Below are 21,786 nucleotides of genomic sequence, written 5' to 3' on the forward strand. Positions count from 1 at the left end.
AAGGCTTTCCTCGCTGCTTGTGTTTTAAAGAAAACGTTAATTGATATAGAAACGGTACCGAGGAGAGCCCTGCTGGTCATCTTTAGCGCGATAGGGTGCGATCCCTGCTACTAGCTACTACTATCTCCCCCTTCCTCTTTCCCTCGTTGAACCGATCGATTTCCTTCCCTGTCGACGGCGACCGAACAACCTCGACGAGTCCGCCTGCGCTCTTGACAGCGACGAGCGAAGGCGAGAGGAGATTCGCGCAACGCCCACGCCCTCTGTCTCACCCCATTCCCCCTATTAAAGACACACACGAACCCCGTGTGTTCGTCGACTCTCCCTTTGTCCTGTCCTCTTTCTTTCTTCTCTTCTTGAGTGGAGCAGCAGCGAAGGACAGCTCCCTCGTCGCCCTTCCTTTCCCACCCTCCCCTGATCGCCCGTCTTATCGCACACACGCACGCACGACGCGCAACCCTCGTCGCGCCCTCTCCCGTCTGCATATACCAGCGCAGCAAGCGCGCGCGAGAGTGAGGAAGAAAGAGCGAGGCAAACAGGCGCAAGCAACGAGGCACGGGCCGTCCCCAGACGAGCAGATCCAAGCCAACGGGCGCCGCGCAAACGCCACGCCACGCCACGGCGCACGCACGCACGCACGCACACGTACGCCCGCGCATCATTGCGACTGGCGATCGACAATCAGCCGTCTAGAGCTTAGAGCTGGACTGGTTGTTTCTGCCTTTCTTTCCCACGGCGCAAGGCAAGAGATAAAAAGGGCAGCAGAGCAGCGAGGCCGCGAGACAGGGAAAATCACGCCCGCACACGCTCTCGCGCAAGCCAAGGCCAAGAAGAGAAGCGACGATACCCACCGTCCAAGTCGCGCGCGTGCTGCATACGCCACACGCCCAACGAACTACTACGCCGACGGCCGCATCTGCCTAAACACAGAGCCGCTGCTAAGCAAAGCCGCTGCTACAGCGCCATGTCTGGCTTCTCGTCTGGCGCAGGAGGGGGACAGGGCCTGGGCAACCTGACGCCCTCGCGTCGTGCTCCCCCGGTTCCCTCGGCACCTTCCGGTGGCTCCTCTCGCTACAACGACGCGTTTCTCCCGCCCCTCTCGTCGTACCACTCTGGCGCTGGCTCTTCGTCATCATCGTCGTCGTCATCGACTGCACTACCTATGCACAGCAGCGGGCCGAGCATGAGCGGCGGCCTCCCCGGCATCACGGGCGCAGGGGCCGGTGGGGGAAGCTACACGGGCCCCCTCAGACCAGCTGGCCCCGGCGCCGTGGCCAATGGCGGAGGCGGCATCGGTCTGCCGGGCATGGGAGGCGCTGGCGGTGGTGCTGGCGGCGGCGGCGGTGGTGGCATTGTGCGAAAGGGCTACGTCAGCGTCAAGGAGGACGGCATCAGGAGCTGGATCTGGAGCAAGCGATGGCTGGCACTGCGCGAGCAGACGCTCACGTTCCACAAGAACGAGACAACGTTCCAGGCCACCGCCCTCATCTTTCTCAAAGACATTACCAACGTGACGCGCACCGACCTCAAGCCGTACTGCGTCGAGCTCGAGACAAAGGACAAGACCTTCTACCTCCAGCTGAAAAACGACGAGGAGCTCTACGGCTGGATCGAGGACGTGTACAACCGGTCGCCGCTCATGGGTGTCAGCAGTCCCACCAACTTTGTTCACCAGGTCCACGTCGGCTTTGACCCCATCAGCGGCGCATTTACCGGTCTGCCCGAGCAGTGGACGAAGCTGCTGACGACGAGTGCCATTACAAAGGAGGACTATGCAAAGAACCCGCAGGCCGTGCTCGACGTCCTTGAGTTCTACACCGACATCCAGAAGCGCGAGAGAGACGACTTTGGCCTGGGCACACCCACCATGAACATGCGTCCGGGCGGCGGCGGCAGCGGCAGCAGCAGTGGAGGAGGCAGCCAGCAGCGGAATCAGTACGGCGGCCCGTCGCAGGCGCAGCAGGCCAATGCGCCCGGCCGCTTCGGAGGGACCGGCTACGGTGGCCAGTCGCAGACGTCGACCTCGTCGTCGACGAAGCAGTCGTCGTCGAGCTCGAGCTACGGCGGTGGTGGCTCTTCGTCGCAGAATGGCGCTCCCTCATCGTCGCTGAGGCCCTCGATGGACAGCCAGCAGGCGCAGGCAGCCCGCGCACGCAGCCCGAGCACCACCTCGAGGCCCCCCCTGGGCGACAAGCAGACGTCGGCCGACCGGCTCCAGGCCGCGTCGCAGAGCACGTCGAGGAGCGCATCGCCCATGGGCAACCGGCCCAGCAATGCGCCCACGCCCACGCCCCGCGAGCGCACCCATCCCTCGGGTCATGCTGCTGGTGCTGGTGCTGGGGCAGGCAGCGGCAGCCAGGCCGATCTCGTCGCCAGCCGAAAGGCGCCTGCTGCACCTGCTGCGCAAGCCAAGGCGGCCGCTGCCTCGGCCTCGGGCGCAGCCCACCAACACCACCAAGCGCAGACCTCGTCGTCGTCGGCGTCGTCGACTGCCGCTGCGGCGGCGGCCGAACGCGAGCGCGAGAGGGCAGAGCGCGAGGCGGAAAAGGGTGTCGCTGCACTCAACGTCAAGACCAAGGACATGAAGCTGTCCTCGTCGGCCAACAAGAACGACGGCAGCAGCCGGTCGAGCCCGACAAAGGACAAGCCCGCTGCTTCTGCGGCGGCGGCGTCGACGCTGGCAAGGGACGCAAAGGCTGGTGGTGCGCCCCCGCCGGCGCCGTCGGCAGGCACGGCCACGGGCGTCAAGCCGCTGCAGACGTCCAAGAAGGAGCCTTCATCATCGTCGTCTTCGTCGCCGGCAGCAGCAGCAGCAGCCGCAAGCAAAAAGGAGCAGGATCGGCGCATCTCGACCATGTCCGAGGCGCAGATCATGGAGAAGCTCCGGTCGGTGGTGAACCCAGAGGACCCCAACGTGCTCTACTCCAAGATCAAAAAGGTCGGCCAGGGCGCCAGCGGCAACGTGTATGTGGCCAAGACGCTGAGCACGGGCCAGCGCGTGGCCATCAAGACAATGGACCTGGCCCAGCAGCCGAGAAAGGAGCTCATCGTCAATGAGATTCTCGTCATGAAGGAGTCGCAGCACCCCAACATTGTCAACTTTCTCGACTCCTACCTCGTCCGCAACAACGAGCTGTGGGTCATCATGGAGTACATGGAGGGCGGCGCACTCACCGACATCATCGACAACAACACCCTCGAGGAGGACCAGATTGCGGCCATCTGCTTTGAGACGTGCAAGGGCCTCGAGCACCTGCATGCACAGAGCATCATCCACCGTGACATCAAGTCGGACAATGTGCTCCTCAATGCCTCTGGCCAGGTCAAGATCACCGACTTTGGCTTCTGCGCCAAGCTCACCGACCAAAAGTCGAAGCGGGCCACCATGGTCGGCACCCCTTACTGGATGGCGCCCGAGGTCGTCAAGCAAAAGGAGTACGGTGCCAAAGTCGACATTTGGTCCCTGGGCATCATGGCCATTGAAATGATTGAAAACGAGCCGCCGTACCTGGACGAGGAGCCGCTCAAGGCCCTCTACCTCATCGCCACCAACGGCACCCCCACGCTCAAGAAGCCCGAGAAGCTGTCCAAGGAGCTCAAGGGTTTTCTGGCCGTGTGCCTGTGCGCCGACGTCAAGAGCCGCGCCTCGGCCGACGAGCTGCTCCAGCACGAATTTCTCCAAAAGTCATGCACCCTCTCCAGCCTCGCGCCCCTCCTCCGCTTCCGCAACCGGGCCAACAGCGAGCGGTCCTAGACTACTGCTACATTCTTCTTCCACTATACAACTGGCTTTCCCTTCTTTCGATTCACTCCTTGCCTTGGCTGTCTCTTTTCTTCTTCTCTTTCTTTGTGATGTCCAAGAAATAACATTCTTCCTTTCCATGGCACATGACTCTCACTCTGCGGCACTCCCCGCCGCCTCCTTCTCTTTCTCCTTTCTCTTCTTCTTCTTTTTCTTCTTCTTCTTCTTGAGAGCCTGCTCGACCTGCTGGCGGGAAGCAGCAGCGGCAGCGGCAGAGCGCGCGCGGGGCTCCTTTGTCCGGCGCTGCTTCTTCTGCGCCTTGATGTGCGCCAGGTCGATGGGCGCGCTCGACTTGAGCACCTTGATGCGCGGCACGATGAGTTCGACCCGGCGCGGCTCTCCCTGCCCCCCTGTCGTCGTCGCTGCTCCTGCTCCTGCTCCTGCTCCTGCTCGTGTCACCGCTGTTGCTCCTGCCACTGGCGCTTGGAGGGCCGACTCGAGCCAGGGCATCCGCGGCGGCGCGAGGCCCATGCGCTGCGCCTTGTCGAACAGCTCCCTCGCCGCCGTTGTTGCCGTTGCCGTTGCTATTGTTTCCTCTGCTTTTGGCGTTGCGGGATGCTGCGGCGCGAGGACGAGGAGCGACGAGGCGCGGCGCCGCCATGTCTCTGTCTGCGTGCGGCGCGAGCTCGCTGCCCTGCGCGCTGGCTGTTCAACGGTGGCAGCGGCCGCGACGAGCGCCTCGGCGCCCGCAGGGAGCGGCACGAGGACGATGCCTGCCGATCCACCTTTCCCTTCTGTTGCTGCTGCTGAAGTGGAAGTGGAAGGAGAAGTGGATGTGGAAGTGGAAGAGTTGTAGATGGAGACGAGCATGGGGAAATGCGAGACAAGCCCGGCTGGCTCGACGTCGTCTTTGCATACAAAGAGCATGCCTCGCTTGAGTGGATGTGCAGACGACGCGGCGGCGGCGGGCGGGGCGAGCGCGATGGCGGACTCGAGGTGCCGCGTGATGGAGTTGATGCCCGTCAGGATCTCCACTTCTGGCACTGCCGCCGACGACGAAGAAGTGGACGGTGCGGGCTGGTCCACGTCCATGTCCGTCGACTGAGCCGCCGTGCTCGCTCGCGCTGTGCGCCGGCGAGGCCCGACGGCCGCCTTGAGAAAGTCGACGAGGGAATGCAGCAGCACCTCGCCATCGGCCTTTGCGATGCTTGGCCTGGTAATAGACCATCTGATCAGCAAGCCGTAGAAGACCATGGCAAGTCGCTATACAAGACTCACCATGCGAAGGCGTAGGGGCTGGCCAGGATGGGCCGCAGGACCGACTTCTTGCCCGCCACGACGGCAGCATCCTTTGCGCGCGCCTTGCCCTTGCCCTTGCCCTTGTCTTTGTCACCTGCACTGACCGCGCCTCCACCGCTTGTGCTCCCGACTGCGCCCTCGGTGTCGTTTGAGAGCGACGCGAGGAGCCGCTCGTCCTTTCCGTGCGCACTGACACTCGCCGTCGCCGGCTGCGCGCGAGGATGCGGGCGGGACTGGGCGCGGATGGTCTTGCCCGTGTGCACCCTAGCTGAGCCTCCCTTTGCGCCGGCCGCTGCCTTTGGGCTTCGGTCCACCATCGCCGTCGCCGTCTCAAACAGACGCTGGCTGTAAGTGAATGAAACGTCTGAGGCGCAAGGAAAAATTAAAAAGCAACGTCCGGGCCCGAGTCCCGAGCTTTGTCTTTTGTCTCGTCTTCTCGCCTTCTACTCCACTCGCAGCTCCAGCCCTTCGTTGCCGCTCAAGCAAAAGCACACGAAAGCCAAGGAAAAAGAGGGGGGGAAGAGGAGAGATGACGGGCCAGCAAAGGCTGCTTCAGAGAGCGCTGCTGGACGCCGCTGCTGTCCTGAGCGCGGCGGCAGACATTGCCCGGCGCGCAGCGGCCCTGTCCGCCGCCGAGACATCGTCCTCGTCGTCGGCGTCGGCGTCGGCGTCGTCTTCGTCATCATGGAAGCAAGCACAGGGGCAGGTGAGACCGTGGCCAAGCCAGGCGTACAATGCGGGGCCATCATCATCTGCCATACCGCTTCGTCATCGAGACGAGGAGAGGCCTTGGCCGAGCCATGTGCTCCGACCGCCACCCACGGCCGACCAGGTCAGCGTGCCGCCCATGGCGCCCGACGGCACTTTTACAGAGATGAAGGTCGTCCACCCCGGCTCCGGCTCCAGCTCCCATCCCGGCGATGAGAAGGAGGCAAAAGCACGAGAACCATTAAAAGACAACGAGGCGCTGTTGAAGAGACTCGATGAGGGGCTTCGCGGCTACTTTGGCGAGGAGGAGGCCAAGGAGAACGCAGCAGGGCAGGCACAGCAAGCCAGCATGGAGGAACAAGTGACTGAGAAGCCGGCCATAAATGCGCAGCCAACCGAGACAACAAAAGAGAAGCCGCTCGAAAAGGTGCAAAGGCTGGCCGAGGAGGCGCGGACAGAGGCGTCGCCACAAGTGGAAGAGTACGATGCAACGACGCAGAACGATGCGTCGCTAGAAGCGGAAGAATACGATGCGACAACACAGAACAAGGCGTCGCCACTGCGCGCAGCAAAGGTGCCCTCGAGCCGCATCGCCCGTCTGCTCCACTACGGCAGCCTGGGCGCTGGCCTGGCCTGGGGCAGCGCCGGCTCGTACCTGGGCGGCGGCGAGAAAAAGCAAGGATTCATGAGCGACGACAACGTGCGCAGGCTCGTCGACAAGCTCAGCACGATGCGCGGCGCGGCGCTGAAGCTGGGCCAATTCATGAGCATCCAGGACACCAACATGTTGCCCCAGCAGATCGAGGAGGTGATGCTGCGGGTGCAGAACAGCGCAAACTACATGCCCGTGTGGCAGATGGAGCAGGTCATGCGCCAGGATCTGGGCCAGGACTGGCGTGCGTCCTTTGGCGACTTTGACGACGTGCCCTTTGCCTCGGCCTCCATCGGCCAGGTCCACGCTGCGACGCTGGCCAAGGACCACCCGACGGACCCGGGGCTGCGTGTGGCCGTCAAGGTGCAGTTTCCCGGCGTGCGAGAGTCAATCGGGTCGGACCTCTCGAATTTGCGATGGCTCGTCTCGGCCTCTGCGCTGCTGCCCAAGGGCCTCTTTCTCGACAACACCATCCGCGTCATGCGCAGAGAGCTCGACGACGAGTGCGACTACGAGCGCGAGGCAGAGATGGCCAGACGGTTCGGTCAGCTCCTCAATCGCCCCGACTCGCACTTTGCCGTGCCCCGCGTCATCGACGGCCTGTGCAGCAAGCGCGTCCTCACCTCGGAGATGATGAAGGGACGGCCGCTGACCCAGGCCAGCCGGTACAGCCAGGAGAAGCGCGACGATGTGGGTCCTTGCCTTTGCTGGTGTGAGAGTGCACATGTATCTCGAAGCTGACGCAGTCTCTTTTGTCGCAGATCGCCCGTAAAATCCTCGAGCTGTCGCTCCGCGAGCTCTTTGAGTTCCGGCTGATGCAGACGGACCCCAACTGGACCAACTTCCTCTACAACGAGCGCACGGCCAAGATTGAGCTCATCGACTTTGGCGCCACGCGCGAGTACTCCAAGGACTTCATCGATGACTGGCTCTGCATGCTGCGCGCTGCCATCGGGGGTCGCCACGACGAGTGCGTGGCGTGGAGCCGCAAGGTGGGCTACCTGACCGGCGACGAGTCGGCCGAGATGGAGCGGGCTCATGTAGACAGCATGATTGCGCTGGGCGAGCCTTTCCGGAGCGATGCGCCCGACCCGTACCTGTTTGAGGACCAGACCATCACGGCCAGGGTGCGGGCCCAGATCCCCCTCATGCTCCGCCAGCGGCTCACACCACCACCCGAGCCCACGTACTCGCTCAACCGCAAGCTCAGCGGCGCGTTTCTGCTGTGCGCCCGGCTCAAGGCGAGGATTGGGTGCAGGACGATGATGGAAGACGTCACGAAGGGCTATGTCCTGTCCAATGGAACATCGCCTGCCGCATCGGCCAGCACGAAGAGCAGCAGTAGCAACAATACAGCAGCAGGCAACGCGACGTCGACGAGGGGTATACACACATCTGCGAGAATGCACAGAGAAGCGACTGCGCCCTCACTGGGCGATGAGGTGCGACGGGTGAAGCGTCGACAGAGTGAGTGTCTCCTCTGAGTGAGTTTCCTGCTTGCTCTTCATTCCTCTCTCTCTCTCTCTCTATGTCTCTATGGCTGTATGGCTCCTCAGTTGCTGACGAGGTGCTCTCCCAGGGCTCGGTAACCTAGCTGACCGATGGCCAAAGCACATTGTCGAGGCCATCGTCGAGCAGGGTGCGCTCGAGGAGCACGGAGACCACGGCGCACAGACGCTCTCGCTCGCCTCGGAGCCGGCCTCGCCATCCATGGCCTCGACGCCCTCGCGCTCCGCGTCCACTGACCCGCAGGTCCCACTCGCCACGAGGCAGTCGCCCGCCGAGCAGGCCGACACGCGCACTGCGCCGCCGGGGGATCAGCAGTCGCAGCAGCAGCCGCAACTGCCCAAGGACAAAAAGATCTTCATCAAGGGTGTAGAGGTGCCGAGGAGGCCAGATCCACCGGGGCCTGAGGACTGCTGCATGAGCGGGTGTGCACGGTGCGTGTACGACCTCTACGCCGAGGCGCTGCAGGAGTACCACGAGGACCTGACGGCTGCGCGCGGCAAGCTTCAAAGTGTCCTGCCGGGCGACGAGTGGAATGTCGACCTGCTCGGGCCCCGGCCGGCGCCAGCAGCAGAGGCGGGTAACGAGAAGGGCGCGACGCTGACAAAGGAAGAGGCCGAGGAGCGGGCCCAGCGAGAGGTCGACAGCGTCATTGGCGGCCTGGACCCGGGCATGAAGGCGTTTTTGATGCTCGAGCGCAGCCTCAAGAAGGCCAAGAGCGCCAGCAGCGGCAGTAGCAGCCCTCAATAACAGCAGACCGTGAGCGCACAAAAAGGCGGCCGTGTACGTAGTAGCAGCATCTCCAACAGCAGCAGCAGCAGCAATTTAGATTTGTGCCATCGCTCCTTTACTGCCTGCCTTCCTCCACAAGGAACAATCTCAGAAAAGAAAATTAGAATAGAGTCGAGAAGAAGAATGCCCATCGTTCTGCCCCCACCGCCACCAACACGATGCTAGCCGCACCCGGCCAGAAGGCCGCTGCGGCGGTGGACAACGATGACGCAGTGGCGCTCGAGTCGCTCGAGATAACCGAAGTGCTCGCATTGGTGCAGCACGCCACGACGCAGATCCAGTCCCTGACGCGCTCCAACGCCTCGATCGCAGCGCTCCTCGCGGGCAGGGCCGACGGCGGTGGCGACGGCAGCGATGGTGGCGATGGCGGCGAGCAGGACGAGGTGCTTGAGCTGGATGAGGAGGACCGCGCGGAGCTGGCGCTGGCGCTGCGCGAGAACCGCGACATCATGTGAGCATGAGCATGAGAGGAAGAGAGAGGGAGTGAGTGTGTGGAGCTGATGGAGAGGGTGTGTGTGACAGAGCAAGAAAGAAGGCGAGGCTGGAGAGACTCATTGGCATCTACGAGGCCAAGGGGGGCGAGGCGAGCACGTCGCTGGGTGAGGCGCGGGCGGCACTGCTGGAGCCCGAAGCCGCCGGTCCGGCTGATGAGACGGCAGCGCAAGAGCAAGAGCAACAGCCGATGGACGAAGATGACGGGGGCATTACGCTCTGACGGACGGACCAGACGCTGCACATGTCAGATGGATGGATGAATGGATGGATGGATGGATGGATGGGGGATGTAAAGGAGCCGGCTTGTAATAGTACATGGGAAATGGGAAAATGGAAACAGAGGACTGCAACTTGTTTACATCAAAGAAGAGGGGAGGGAAGGGGAAACGAGGCACAGGGAGAAACAAGAAGTCATTGTGTAATGTAGCATCGTGCCGTGGCTGTAATCACCTCTAGAGTAGCTTCCCAAGTCCCATCCAGGGCCCCTTTCCTAATAGCGGTGCTCACGCCCATTCCGTGTGAGTCCGAAGTGGTTCCAGACGTGCGCTTGACGTGCGCTTGACGTGCGTGACGTCTGAAATGAGTGAATCTGCGAGAGCGTGCGAAGGCGTGCACCATTAGGAGCCGCCACCACCGCCTGCTGCGCCGATGAGTGTCTTTGTGAATGGGTTGCCCGCAGGCACCTTTGTCGGTGTCGCGGTAGCAGTATTGGTATTGCTCGAATCGGGGCCAGTGGCAGCAGCGCCGGCGGTGGCGACGCCCACCGGCCGGTTCGCAGCAGCTGAAAAGCCATAGAGACAGCCGAGGTACTTTGAATCGTCAATCTGGCCGTCAAAGTACTTTTTCCGCATCTTGAAAAAGGTAAAGGCCGTCAGCAGCGAGTCGCTCCCTGCCTGGTGCTGCTGGCCAATCCGAGCGACCTGGAGGTCATCGGCCACGTCCTGGAGACCGCCTTTGAGCGTCTTGCAGGACCGCATGAGGAACTTGATGTCGTAGATGCAGGGGAACCAGACACGCAGCTTCTCAAAGAAGTCGGCCTCCTGCGCCGGCAGTGGCTGTGCGGTGACGACCTTGAGCAGGTAGCCAAAGTCGTAGCCGCTGTGAAACGAAACCCATTTGATGTCGTCAAATATGGCAAGGCCCGAGGTGATGAGGAGCTCGCCAAAGTGCTCGACGTCGATGCCCATCTTGTCGTGCTGATCAAAGTCCAGGCCGGCCTTGTTGAGGAGATCGAGGGACTCTGGTGCACACATGTCGTTGTTGAGGCTGAAGCGAAAGTTGAACTGCCAGGTGCAAATGTCTGGCGGTAAGTTGCCCTGTTCATCACAGACGGTGATGCCGAGCTGGATGAGCTTGAGCAGGTCCACGTTACACCGCAGCGTTTGGTAGTGGTAGTCGGACGAGCCCTTGAACGAACCGATGGGCCTAGCGACGATCCCTGGGAATTCGGTATCCTAGCGTCCCATCATTATCCTCCTGGGTCAGCTGGCATCCTAGCAAGTGTGAGAGTCCCAACGCACCATGGCCACATAGGGATACTTTTCAATGGCTTCGCGGAGGTAGCCCATCTCGACTTCGAGATTCTCCGCCCAGACTTCCCGTATCCTACCCGCCATGATGCTCTGTCAGGACGGGTGGGTGAGAGGGATGGGGTGGGGAGGAGGAGCGGATGAGCAGGGAGGAGGAGGAGGCGAAGCGCGCGCGCAAGAGAATGAAAGGACGGCAGAGAGCGAGCGAAGTCAATCAAAGTGAGCGATGCGTGCAGATGGAGCAGGCCAGTCGTCGGGGAAGGCGACAAACGAATGTGGCTCTCGGCCGAAGAAGCGTGGAGCTGCACGTCGTGATCGAGACCGACTCTTGTTCTCGACGCGCCATCAAGCAGCGCTACTATTCGCTCACAAGCACGCTCACAAACACACACCAACCTAACACCAACCAACGCTCGACGGCCCACCATGGTGCTCGAGGCGACGATGCTTGTGTGAGTGGTGCCCGTACTCTGGCGTTTGTAGCTCTCTGCTCCGAGTCGCGCGTGCTGACCGACGTGCGACAGCCTCGACAACTCCGAGTGGATGAGGAACGGCGACTACACACCTTCTCGCTGGGAGGCGCAGTCGGACGCTGTCAACATCGTCTTTGAGGCAAAGAGTCAGTCGCACCCGGACAGCGCAGTTGGCGTCATGACGATGGCTGGGAAAGGGTGAGTACGCTCGCGCTTGTCCTTGAACAGCTCTTTCTCGCCTGACTCTCGCGCTCACCCTCTCTCCCTCTCTCTCTTCTCGCCCCTTGCAACAGGCCTCAGGTTCTCTCTACGCTCACAAAGGACCTTGGCAAGGTCGTTGCAGCCATGCACGCCACGCAGATCTCTGGCGCCGCCGATCTGGTCAGCGGCATCAATGTCGCCCAGCTGGCGCTCAAGCACCGCCAGGACAAGAACCAGCGGCAGCGCATCATTGTCTTCAACGGCTCCCCCATCTCGGACAACGAGGAGGGCCTGGTCCGGCTGGCAAAGCGGCTCAAGAAGAACAATGTCGCCGTTGACGTCGTCAGTTTTGGCGAGGATGAGGAAAATGACTCGAAGCTGAGGTCCTTTGTCGAAACGGTCAACAGCGGAGAAAATTCGTGGGTGCTCTTTCTCGCTTACAGCGCGCCTAGCTTAGAGTGTACTGACGACGAGGCGAATCCAGACATCTCCTGACCATCCCTGCTGGACCCAGGTTGCTGTCGGACATCATCCTCGACTCGCCGATCCTCATGGGCGAGGCCGGTGACGGAGCTGGGCCGTCAGGAAGCGGTGGCGGCGAGGGCGGTGGTGGAAACAGCTTTGAGTTCGGCGTCGACCCAAGCATGGACCCAGAGCTGGCCATGGCGCTTCGTATGTCGCTCGAAGAGGAGCAGGCACGGCAGCGAGCGAGCGAGGGTGCCTCTGCGCAGCCCTCGCTCGACACGGTGGCCGAGGGCGAAACCCAAGGCTCGGCTGGAGCAGCAGCAGCAGCAGCAGCAGCAGCCTCATCAGACGCTGCGCCTGCGGTGGCGGCGGGTGCTCCGGCAGCGACGACGACGAGCAGCGGACCGGCCCAAGTGGAGCCGGCACCAGGTGGGTTTCTGCCCTCCAGAGGGTCTTTGGTGCTGCCTGGTGCTGATCCCTTGGCCGGAACAGGTGCCGCGGCCGTCGACGAGTCCGAGGACGCCATGTTGCAGCAGGCTCTGGCGCTCTCGCAGCAGCAAAAGGGCTCCGGTCAAGACGAGGACGTCGAGATGGCGAGTGGAGCAGGCACCGCGGGTGCAGGGGCGGCGGCGGGTGCAGACGAGGATGAGGACATGGACGAGGAAGAAGCCATTGCAAGAGCCATCGAGATGAGTCTCAAGGGCGAAGGTGGGGCCGATCAGAAGAAGTAGCGCTCTTTCTTTGTCAGTCCGTCATTCAAAGAGCCGGAGCAATGCCATCAAATACAATTACAGAATGCGCACGCACGCACACACACACACACACACATGTCACAGCTCTTGCTTGCCACTTTGGCGCCGTCGAGGAGACGTGGCGGGCGAGATGAGATCAATGAGGAAGCGAACGCACTGGTCCCACTTTGCCTCGCAGATGCTGATCCACTGTGACCAGAACGTCTTCTCCTCCTGTGCTTTTTGGCCGTCGCTGCCACTCTCGCTGACCCCCTTGGTCGCGTTGGTCTTGCGCGGAGGAACGGGCTTGCTTTGCTTCCGCCTTTCTGGGTCCTCGTCTCCTTCCTTTCTCTTGTCCCCTTTCACCTTCTCCTGCTCCTGTGATTGCTCTTGGTCTTGCTCCTTGCCCTTCTCCTCCTCTTCCTCTTCTCTTTCCCGCCGACTGACCTCGTCGTGGTACATTTCCCGAAACGTCTCTACCGCCCGCAGGCTCTCTCCAAATCTATGCACGGTGTTGATGAGGGCGACGAGCTCGCTGCGCTGGAGCAGCATGCCGTCGTTGGACGTGCCACGCGCCCCCTCGGCCAGCCCGGCATGGCGGCCACCAAACAGAATCTTGAGGGCCGTGCCCAGGCCATTCACCTGGAGCTTGCCCCACAGGCGGCACTTGTCGCAGCCGACGCAGTCCATGATCTGCGACACGTTTCGGAACCGGCGCCGGAACTCGTAGCGCAGATCCTCGTCATCGGCCTCGTCAGAGTGAAACATGGCCTGCTCGTCAAACGTCGGCGGCGACTGCGACGCCTGGGCGAGCAGCGAGGCGAGTAGCGGCGTCGACTCATCCATCGATGAGTCGGGCAAGCCGCGGGCGAGCTGGAGCGGCAGGGCGCGCTCCATCTCCGCGGGCGTCGCCGCGGTCGCCTTTGTGGTGTGGCCCTGGCCCTGGCCCTGGCTCTCCTCCGCGGGAGAGAGCCTCTCTGTAAGCTTGGCGAGGGCGCGAACTAGGACGAGGTAGTCAAAGTACACGTTCTCCAGCCGCTCGGCGTGGTGGGCGATGCGCGAGATGAAGCACTCGAGATTGGGCGCCCACTTGCCCGTGCGCTGGTCCAGGTGATCGTGGCAGATGTGGATGGAGATGGAGGCGTGAAGGCCCGAGATGAGGCGGTAGAAGACACGCTTCTCGAGGCATTGCTCCGACGATGCATCGACCAAGGGCGAGGCGAGGCTGCCCAGGAGCTGGTTCAGCGTCGCCTCGCTCGAGGCTGCCTTGTCCTTGCCAAAGATATCCTTGCTCGTCACGTATCCGCTCGCACCAGGCCCCATCCCCTTTTCCCGTGGCGGTTCCAGCCACGACGAGGAAGAGGCCGACGATGAGGATGCCGATGACGATGAAGACGACGACGACGAGAGGGTGCCGACGCCAAAGCAATTCTCCTCGTAGATGGCCCGCCACACTCGGTTGGCAGATGGCCCAGCATAGCCCGTGAATCTCTCGGGATTCTCGAGCAGGTTCACCCACTGGCTCTCGGGTGACCACTCCTCGTCTTCCCAGTGGCAAAAGTCCGTTTCGGCGCATGTACAAGTCGATGCATCGGCGTCCGTCATGAGATGCGATGGGTCTGCTGCATGCAACGAGGACGACATCGAGCCTCCGCCGCCATGTACCTCCTCGTCGGGCGTAGTGCTGAGCAGCGACAGGTGGGCGCTCCTGTACTCTTGTGGAATCTCGGTCTGCAGGAGCAAGGGCGCATTCAGCTTCAGCTACAGCTTCTTCTACTGTGACATGCATCAAGAAGAAGAAGGCCATCTCACCTCGTCCGTCTTTTGCACTGTGCAGTCCTTGCTCATACACAGCCCGTTCTCGACCCAAAAGGGGCAGTCGCGATACAGGTCCACCTTGTAGTACCGAAAGTAGGGTGCCTTTCTCAACTGGTCCAGCGTGTCGAAGAAGTTAGGAGAGTTGAGGACGGACTCGACAGTCTCGTAGTCGCAGTGCGCATCGCTAATCTGGCCAGTGGGCCGGCAGATGTCCCGTGGCGGCGGTGATCCTCCCCTTGTGCGCGATCTGCTCAGCATCTCGGAGAGGAGTGACGACGAGGAGGAAGACGACGAAGGAGAGGCGCCGCCGGCTCCAGTCAGGAGCGGGCTGTTGAAGAGCTGTGCAGCAGCCGCTGCATTGCTTTTCCGCTGTTCTGCCGACGCCAAAGAGCTTGACAGGCACGAGAGCGGGGCGATGAGGAAGAGGAGAGCAACGACAAGAAAGAGCGACGAGAGTGGAGAGCCCCGACGTCGATGCGCAGCACCATCGACACCAGTTGCACCTCTTGGCGAGCTCATCTGTCGCGGCCGCATCAATAGCAATCGCGCCCGGGCGCCTTTGAGAATGAAGAGTGTGCGCAACCACTCCTTTTCACCTGTCGTCGTTGCAGTGAGTGGCGCGCTTCGTAGCTGGTGACGTGGAATGCGTCGACGAGCGGCTAGTGAGCCCGGGCGGCGAGAAAAATTTAGGGCGTTGTCTGACGCAGGACGCGTTGGAATTTCAAGACCAGGCAGGTCCTACGGCCGAAGGGAGGCAGGCTCTCAACCCACGCGGTGCAAGCAGGAGACACCGTTCATTAAGATTGCTCGTGCGCCTAGCCTGATAGAAGCACCCTGGACGAGCACAAGGCTCTTATTCGTGAATATGTCGCCCTCGACACTTTTGCCTGACTTCGGAATGGTGACGAATGTCGCTCACGAATGTCGCTCACATTTAGCCCCAAGGCCCATTCTTTCGCTGTGAAAGAGAGTAGTGAGGACCGAAGACGGGTCAGACCTTGGGGCTGAAGCCGATCTTCGGAACAGTCCCAGCCCACTGACTCCGCTACACTCGTTTGGCCCAGCTGGTTTTACGGAACATTTCGTTTCCGAGCTTTGGAATGAATGCCTTCGGATTCCGCAGCTGGTCTGCGTGCTCGTCTCCATTTCCAAGAACGAAGCTGGGAGTCTCCTCTCTGCTGATCCTGAAGGCCCAAGAACAAAATCTGTCACAGTCATTTGTCTATAAGGCGATCCCATTGTCTCTTGAGAGGCATGAGCAAGCACTTGCACAAAATGCAGACGAGAGCATACCGCGCCATTCCTTCACATCTATGTCTTGTCCTCCAGCGAATAGCTGAAGACTCAATGTAAAGAAGACGTCTTTCGAAGGCATGTGCATCAACAGACCGTGCCGATCTCGGCATCACAAATTGACCCGAGGACACCGCCTCGTCACTTCACCAAAGAGGCGCCAGGCTCTGCAAGACTGCCGTTAAGAACGAGCTGCGACCCACCTCTCCACACCATTCCAATCAACATCCGAATCTTCTCTACCTGGAGGAGACGATGAGGTTGACCCAAGGGCCACGTTCACCAAATTGAGAATCCACCACTCACCGTCCCTGTCCCGTCTTCCCCACTTTCTGAGCCGGGTGGGGGAGGTACATAAATTGACCAAAAAATGCCTCAAATGCCCGTCAGAGATAGCGAGATAGAGCATCCACAGCGGGCATGATTGTCCCCATCGATCGGAGTGTCACTTACACGCACATGTCAGCGAATTTGATTATGCTAGAAGCCCGAGAAGTCGGGCTAGTAGACTAACGAGGTGGGACGAAGCGGTAGCGACAATGACACCTTATCAAGTTCTCTGTACATAGCCCCACGTCGGAGCTACAGTAGCTACAGCAGCTACAGCAGCTACAGCAAGCACGGGAAGAAATTGGCAAGGCAGGTCCAATCTTTCAACGCTGTCTTTGCTACTACTGATCTCCAGCTTGGCGGCATTGCAGCATACAGCGTCGGAAGAAACGCCAATAATATTGATGCAGCCTAGTGATTTCGATCTTCCCTACTTGCTTGCTTGCTTACAAAGCCCAAGTCGAGTCCAAGCGGCAATCCCACGCCAATGCGCGTTGCACTACAAAAATAAATCCCACCACCAGATGAGCGCCGCTGTAAGAATGCATGCGCGATATGTTTGTGCCTGACCGAGCTCCCGCGTACAGCCTCTGGGAAATTTATTTACTCTAGCGCGTCGGTCGACCGACCCAACCCAAAAAAGAATCGGCAAAACCACGTACTGGAGAATTTGCTCAGAACCGCCAAGATTTGTATTCGTGTCCTATTTCCCACGTACGCGGTGGTGACGGCTGTTGTTCTGAGCAGCCACAAAGCAAATTCAACCTCCTCCTTCCCAGCTCCGAAGCAACATCGCAACAAGGTTTATCTGGCGAACGAAAGAAAAAAGAAAAAAAGGGGTGCACAAGTGACGTGCTTGGTGCCCGTTCGGGCGTTTAACTTATTCTGGCTTTCAAGTCATGAGCCTCGCTTGCGTGTACGGTCTTGACTCGGTTGGTATTCCAATTGTGAAAAGAGGAGAATGAATGTGTGTGTGTATGTGTGGAAGATGAAGAGGGTAGGGAAAGGAATGACGAAGTAAAACAGACCAGAGAACGAGGTACGACGATGTAATAGAATACAGGCCCGTAGAGAGAGCGAGGGAACCGAGAGGAGAACTCGCGGAGAGACATGACCGTGGCTCGTTAGATGAGAAAGAAAGTGTCCGTTGGAAAGAAAGAAAAAGGATCTACTGCCAAGAGAGCTGCATTCCAGAGGAAGTAGCAGCATCGGGCGAAGAGGAATGCGAATGAGACGAGGTAGATGTCGAAGGTGAAGACGAAGAGTTGGTGTTGGCGGCGTGGAGGGGAGGCGACGGGGCCTGGCCAGGCTTGCTCAACGAGATGGGACCGCCAAGTGCGGACGCGTTGGCTTCGTCGACTCTTCGCTTGGCTTGATTTTTCTGAACGGCCTTCTGGGCGGCATGCTCAGCGGCCGCATGAGGGTTGTGTCGAAGATCCTTGGACGAGGGAGGCGAAGAAATGTGACCATTCTTGCCCATGGGAGACCCGGATGAAGCAGCGGCGGCAGCAGCAGCAGCCTCGTCAAGGCCCTTTGTCAGGTTGAGCAGATTCGCATTCCTGCCGCCGATTCCCTTGAAGTGCGTCTTGAGATGCTGCGTCAGGTTGTCGGACCGTCCAAACAGCTTCCTGCATTCAGGAACTGGACATTCATGAGGTCGCTCCTGCGTGTGGGTACGGTGGTGACGCTTGAGGTGTTCGAGGCGCTTGAAGCGCTTTTCGCAGCCGACGAAGCCACAGATATGCTGCTTGTCGGCAGATGAAACAATGAGCGGGGGAAGCGCAGACGTGCGACCACCCCGGCTTCGAGGCGTCTGGCTTGTAGTCGATGTCACTGCACTTCCACGGTGGTGCTGGGCCAGCGACGACGAGCGACTTCGTGTCGCGCCACTCGACGGCGAACGCATGAGGTCCTGCTGATCCATGACCGACATGGGCGACACCACGGAGAGCGGCGATGCAAGATTAGCCATGCTGCTCCTCGATTGCGTCATGGCAGGCGCCGTAAACGAGGCATTGTAATTGGGCGATGGGAGGCTGCCCATCTGAATTGGAGTCGATGGCATCATGGTCATGCCATTTGCCTTTGAGTGTTGCTGCTGTTGCTGTCGCATGTATTGATCGTGCTCCTGAAGAAAAGTCATCTGCGATGTACGAGAGCCAGGCGTGGCGGGCATCGACATTTGATCAGACGTCGACGAGCCGTCGGAAACGAGCGAGTGGGCCGGTGCCGACGAGACACGCGACATGGCTGCCGTAAAGTAGCTCTGATTTTGCTGCTGCTGCTGCTGCTTCATCTCGTCTTCATTGAAGGCCGCCTCGAGGCATTTACCTCCAAACATGAACGGTTGCTGGTGGTGTTGTTGCAGGCCGGCGGCTGGCGGAGGCGTGCTGTCGTTGCTGTTTCCATCATGATGGTGGTGTTGATGATGATGCTGCTGCTGTTGCTGCTGACTGTTGCTGAAGTCGTGGAAGCTGGCCATACGCGTCAGACGGTGCATCGCCGTCAGCGGCGACGCATCACCGTACGTCTCTGGCGTTGTGGTGTTGGAGAATGACTGACCAGGCGTGGCTTGCAGCTGCTGGTGCGGGTGCTGCAGGCGGCTGTGCATAGGTGTGTTGGGAATACCGTTAACCATGCCCGCAATGCCCTGGGCTGCTTGACCGTTGAACTGTTGCGTAGGCGGTGGCATGGGTGTCATGTCGTCAGGCGACGGTGCGTCAACTCCGTGGTGCTGGTGTTGGTGATGTGGCTGGTGCTGGTGCTGGTGTTGCTGCTGTTGTTGAGGATGGTTGGCCGAGAGCGACTGGGCGCGTCTCTTTCCTGGCGGCGGCTGCATCAATTGGGGAGTTTCACGGTAAATGTGAAATTGAGTTGCGGTTGCCGAATCGAAAGAGGCCCGCAGAGCGTGCGGTGCAGTGCCATTGTTGTTAGAGTGCGGACCGCCTGGCGTGTTGATCGTCAACGAAGACAAGTGAAGATTACCCAGGGGGGATTGAGCCGGCGTCATGGATCGCGGCGAATGCGACGAGGCTGAAGAGCCCCCGCCGTTTGTCTCCAAGAACGACGACGAAGACGCGTCGGACAAATTTGAGATCGACGCTTGTCGCTGGAGCACATGCGCCTGCATTGGCATAGACACGGGACCAGATGATTGCTGGCTGACGGTGGTCGTTGGGCTGACTGGTGACGGTGGACTGAGGTCGCCGAGAAGTCCTAGACTATTGCTGTTCAGGAATGCCGTGGCACCGACTCCTGTCTCACCGTCGTCGTTGTTGACGATGCTCGATGTGTAGCTGCCGACGCTGTCGAAGCTGCCCGTGCTTGATGAGGCAGACAACGGTGGTGCAGTGAAGAAGGCGGCGTCGTTGACCGCGTCGAAGGGCGATGAAGAGGAAGAGGAGGTCGAGCAATTGTGATTGTGGTTGTGCTGCTGCTGAAGCTGCTGTTGCAGAGATGACGGTGGCCGTCGCAGCTGCAATGGCGGTGATGGTGAGGATGTCGACGACTTCCACTTCTCCTGGTCTTCTAGGTGAGGAGTCTGTCCGCCGCCGTGCTGAAAAGTGTTGAACGTCGCCGACGACGATGTCTGAGGCTGCTGAAGGACGAATGTCGAGTGGTCGTAGAAGTCCATCTTGACGTGCTGGAAGTAGGGGGGTGGATCCTTGCGCAAAATCCTTTATGAGTGAGACGGAACCCGATTTAGTCAACAAAGTAAATGGCTGAATCGAATCGATATGGGTTTGTTGAATTCAACGACTGAGCGACTCTCGGCAGCCGAGAGGAACCAAGTAGGGGACTGAGTGGGCGTCGTTGAATGGAACGAACACGCCGGGACTTAGTGCTGGGGACCGGCAGCGACCGAAAAGGCAAGGGGATTCGTCGTTGTTTGGACAACGACGTCGCTTGCTACGGCACAGTGACGAGTGAGATAGGTAGGGAGGGTGGAAGTTGCGGGAGGCGAAAGGGGAAGGAGCAAGGGATGCAGGTTCTCCAGGAAGGAAGGGGTCGCGTCGCAGAGGCCAGGGCGGACTGACAAGCCTTTTGTACGAGGACTTGCTCTCAAAGAGGCAAGTCTGTCTCTCTGCCGGACAGGGTAGTGCAGCCAGGTAGGGCAGCCAAGCAGGGCGGGAAGGGCGCGAAATATAAAAATAAAACGCAGCACAGAGGACGCACGGACAATAACCTCAGCTGTCCCCGACGGCCGGGCAAAGGCAGAGGGGAAAGAGAGATTGCCAGTGTCTTTTGCGTGCTTATTTCTCACGGCGAGCAGCCGGGAACAACATATCATCAGAACTGCTTGCTTGCTTGCTTTGGGATGGTTTTCCCTGTGCAGATTAGAAAGCATATCATCTAACCATCGCTTGCAACGGCAATCAATAGTGTTCCTCCATCGGCAATATGGCACAAGTAATTCACTGATTCTGTAGCAGGCCCGATCATCGGCCCTTGCCATATTGCCCCATGTCCACATCAGGCCTTCGTGTGTAGACTGTGTGTATGCCGGCCTCGTATCTCTACCTGCAGGCTCAAAGTTGCTGCTGTGATGCAACGCACGAGCGTATGTGCCATGTCAAGGCAACGGTACGATCACACGCAAAGGGACGAAAGCGAAAATTGAGAATGTTGTCGAGCTTATTTTTCTATTGAATTCGCACACTTTACGAATAAATAGTCCCAGAATCTTGGAGGGTTGAAGCAAGATTGGCAGGGCCTGCAAATCGATATGTAGGGAGGTCGTAAGGGGGGCATGCGAAATTTCTAAGGGCATGCATGAGTTGAATGTTGAGATTACTTCTTAATTGCATCGCCGAATAGCAAGACATACGCGACGCACGGTTTGAGGGTTCCCACGTCAGTCGCACTTGCAGCAAAACGCGGTTCGTAAGCGCAACTAACTTATCCCCCGCTGCCGCTTTCGGACTGCAGCACCTACACTTAGTACTCCGTCACTTTGATAATCCGCCAGATTTGTACTGATGTGGCCCGCCAACAGGACAAAGTGAGATGGTCAGACCCTGCCTGTGTGGGCGCGAAAACACCCCGACTCCCCACTCGGGAGTTAATTGGCCGTCTGCCACACTTCCTGTCCACCCTGAGATGCCAGTGTTATTTTTTTTTTTCGCAAGCGACTTACAAAGACCAGCACGAAAGCGGGGTGGGCATATGTTCACGCCGACGTCGCGCGATGGACGGGACGCGTCGTGCGACGCGTCTGGGACCATTCACATGACGAGGGGAGCGAAAGCAGGAATTTCATGCGCACTGCAGCCACGCAAAGATTCAATCTCCGCGCCTCCGAGGTCGGGTAGTAAAGTAGTAGTAGTTGAGGAGTATTAGAACAGAGATTCCTCTCGCTTCTTCGTGAACGTGTCCTTTGCTCACGGGGGCTAATCTCGCACGATAAGATTGTTGAAAAGATTGCTAGAATGCTCGATCGGACCAGGAGCAGGAAGCATGTCCTTACTATTCAACAAGGTGGGGGGAGCCAAATAATCGGATGGATGAAGCCGGCTCGGCTTCATGCCATGGTCCTCGTCCGACAAGGTTCATGGGAACGAATAAACAAGGTAAAAGGGCAAGAACTTTCGGTCCCTAGATTACAAAAGAAGGGACAAAACAGCAGGAAAAGTCTCCATTCACCAACGATCGAAAGCCGGGAAAACCACCGCGCAAGGCGAATTTGCTAGCTGATCATTAGCGGCGACAACAATCTGCTCTGTTGTTCAATAGCATCTACACGACGACCCTG

The 21,786-nt window shown here is 59.7% G+C and overlaps 10 protein-coding genes across 10 annotated transcripts; 4 read left to right on the forward strand and 6 right to left on the reverse strand.

Moving 5' to 3' along the window:
- Positions 1-57: 57 nt before the first annotated feature.
- FA10DRAFT_192227 (hypothetical protein) lies at positions 58-813 on the reverse strand. The gene has a single exon (XM_025518381.1). It carries the CDS (start codon positions 660-662, stop codon positions 111-113), a length of 552 nt encoding a protein of 183 aa, XP_025374226.1. The 5' UTR covers positions 663-813; the 3' UTR covers positions 58-110.
- A 151-nt stretch (positions 814-964) lies between these two features.
- On the forward strand, positions 965-3,754 carry FA10DRAFT_273328 (Pkinase-domain-containing protein; the record flags this gene model as incomplete). The annotated part of the gene is made up of 3 exons (XM_025523163.1): positions 965-1,083; positions 1,171-2,069; positions 2,730-3,754. The coding sequence occupies 3 exons, from the start codon at positions 965-967 to the stop codon at positions 3,752-3,754; spliced, it is 2,043 nt and encodes a 680-aa protein (XP_025374227.1).
- A 103-nt stretch (positions 3,755-3,857) lies between these two features.
- On the reverse strand, positions 3,858-5,382 carry FA10DRAFT_269631 (hypothetical protein). Its single transcript, XM_025522826.1, has 2 exons — positions 5,021-5,382; positions 3,858-4,955 (listed from the first exon to the last, which is right to left on the reverse strand). The coding sequence occupies exons 1-2, from the start codon at positions 5,356-5,358 to the stop codon at positions 3,896-3,898; spliced, it is 1,398 nt and encodes a 465-aa protein (XP_025374228.1). The 5' UTR covers positions 5,359-5,382; the 3' UTR covers positions 3,858-3,895.
- A 716-nt stretch (positions 5,383-6,098) lies between these two features.
- FA10DRAFT_234697 (ABC1-domain-containing protein) lies at positions 6,099-8,657 on the forward strand (the record flags this gene model as incomplete). The annotated part of the gene is made up of 3 exons (XM_025518995.1): positions 6,099-7,091; positions 7,163-7,868; positions 7,981-8,657. 3 exons carry the CDS (start codon positions 6,099-6,101, stop codon positions 8,655-8,657), a joined length of 2,376 nt encoding a protein of 791 aa, XP_025374229.1.
- A 100-nt stretch (positions 8,658-8,757) lies between these two features.
- FA10DRAFT_192123 (hypothetical protein) lies at positions 8,758-9,613 on the forward strand. Its single transcript, XM_025518380.1, has 2 exons — positions 8,758-9,150; positions 9,222-9,613. The coding sequence occupies exons 1-2, from the start codon at positions 8,858-8,860 to the stop codon at positions 9,412-9,414; spliced, it is 486 nt and encodes a 161-aa protein (XP_025374230.1). The 5' UTR covers positions 8,758-8,857; the 3' UTR covers positions 9,415-9,613.
- On the reverse strand, positions 9,325-10,950 carry FA10DRAFT_304451 (CAF1-domain-containing protein). Its single transcript, XM_025525362.1, has 2 exons — positions 10,715-10,950; positions 9,325-10,648 (listed from the first exon to the last, which is right to left on the reverse strand). Exons 1-2 carry the CDS (start codon positions 10,808-10,810, stop codon positions 9,812-9,814), a joined length of 933 nt encoding a protein of 310 aa, XP_025374231.1. The 5' UTR covers positions 10,811-10,950; the 3' UTR covers positions 9,325-9,811.
- A 150-nt stretch (positions 10,951-11,100) lies between these two features.
- Positions 11,101-12,435, forward strand: FA10DRAFT_245647 (hypothetical protein; the record flags this gene model as incomplete). The annotated part of the gene is made up of 6 exons (XM_025519384.1): positions 11,101-11,175; positions 11,248-11,394; positions 11,490-11,816; positions 11,882-12,114; positions 12,211-12,291; positions 12,355-12,435. Coding segments are annotated over exons 1-6 (894 nt in total), but the record flags the coding sequence as incomplete, so codon positions are not given.
- A 578-nt stretch (positions 12,436-13,013) lies between these two features.
- FA10DRAFT_218257 (endoplasmic reticulum oxidoreductin 1) lies at positions 13,014-14,705 on the reverse strand (the record flags this gene model as incomplete). The annotated part of the gene is made up of 3 exons (XM_025518520.1): positions 13,014-13,829; positions 13,893-14,324; positions 14,406-14,705. Coding segments are annotated over 3 exons (1,548 nt in total), but the record flags the coding sequence as incomplete, so codon positions are not given.
- Positions 14,706-17,613: 2,908 nt separating this feature from the next.
- FA10DRAFT_216847 (hypothetical protein) lies at positions 17,614-17,799 on the reverse strand (the record flags this gene model as incomplete). The annotated part of the gene is made up of 1 exon (XM_025518507.1): positions 17,614-17,799. A coding segment is annotated over one exon (186 nt), but the record flags the coding sequence as incomplete, so codon positions are not given.
- A 1,971-nt stretch (positions 17,800-19,770) lies between these two features.
- Positions 19,771-20,472, reverse strand: FA10DRAFT_192295 (hypothetical protein). The gene has a single exon (XM_025518382.1). The coding sequence runs from the start codon at positions 20,380-20,382 to the stop codon at positions 19,873-19,875; it is 510 nt and encodes a 169-aa protein (XP_025374235.1). The 5' UTR covers positions 20,383-20,472; the 3' UTR covers positions 19,771-19,872.
- Between the last annotated feature and the right edge of the window lie 1,314 nt (positions 20,473-21,786).

The sequence above is a fragment of the Acaromyces ingoldii genome, assembly GCF_003144295.1.
Source record: "Acaromyces ingoldii strain MCA 4198 unplaced genomic scaffold FA10scaffold_8, whole genome shotgun sequence".
Taxonomy (NCBI): Eukaryota; Fungi; Basidiomycota; class Exobasidiomycetes; order Exobasidiales; family Cryptobasidiaceae; genus Acaromyces; species Acaromyces ingoldii.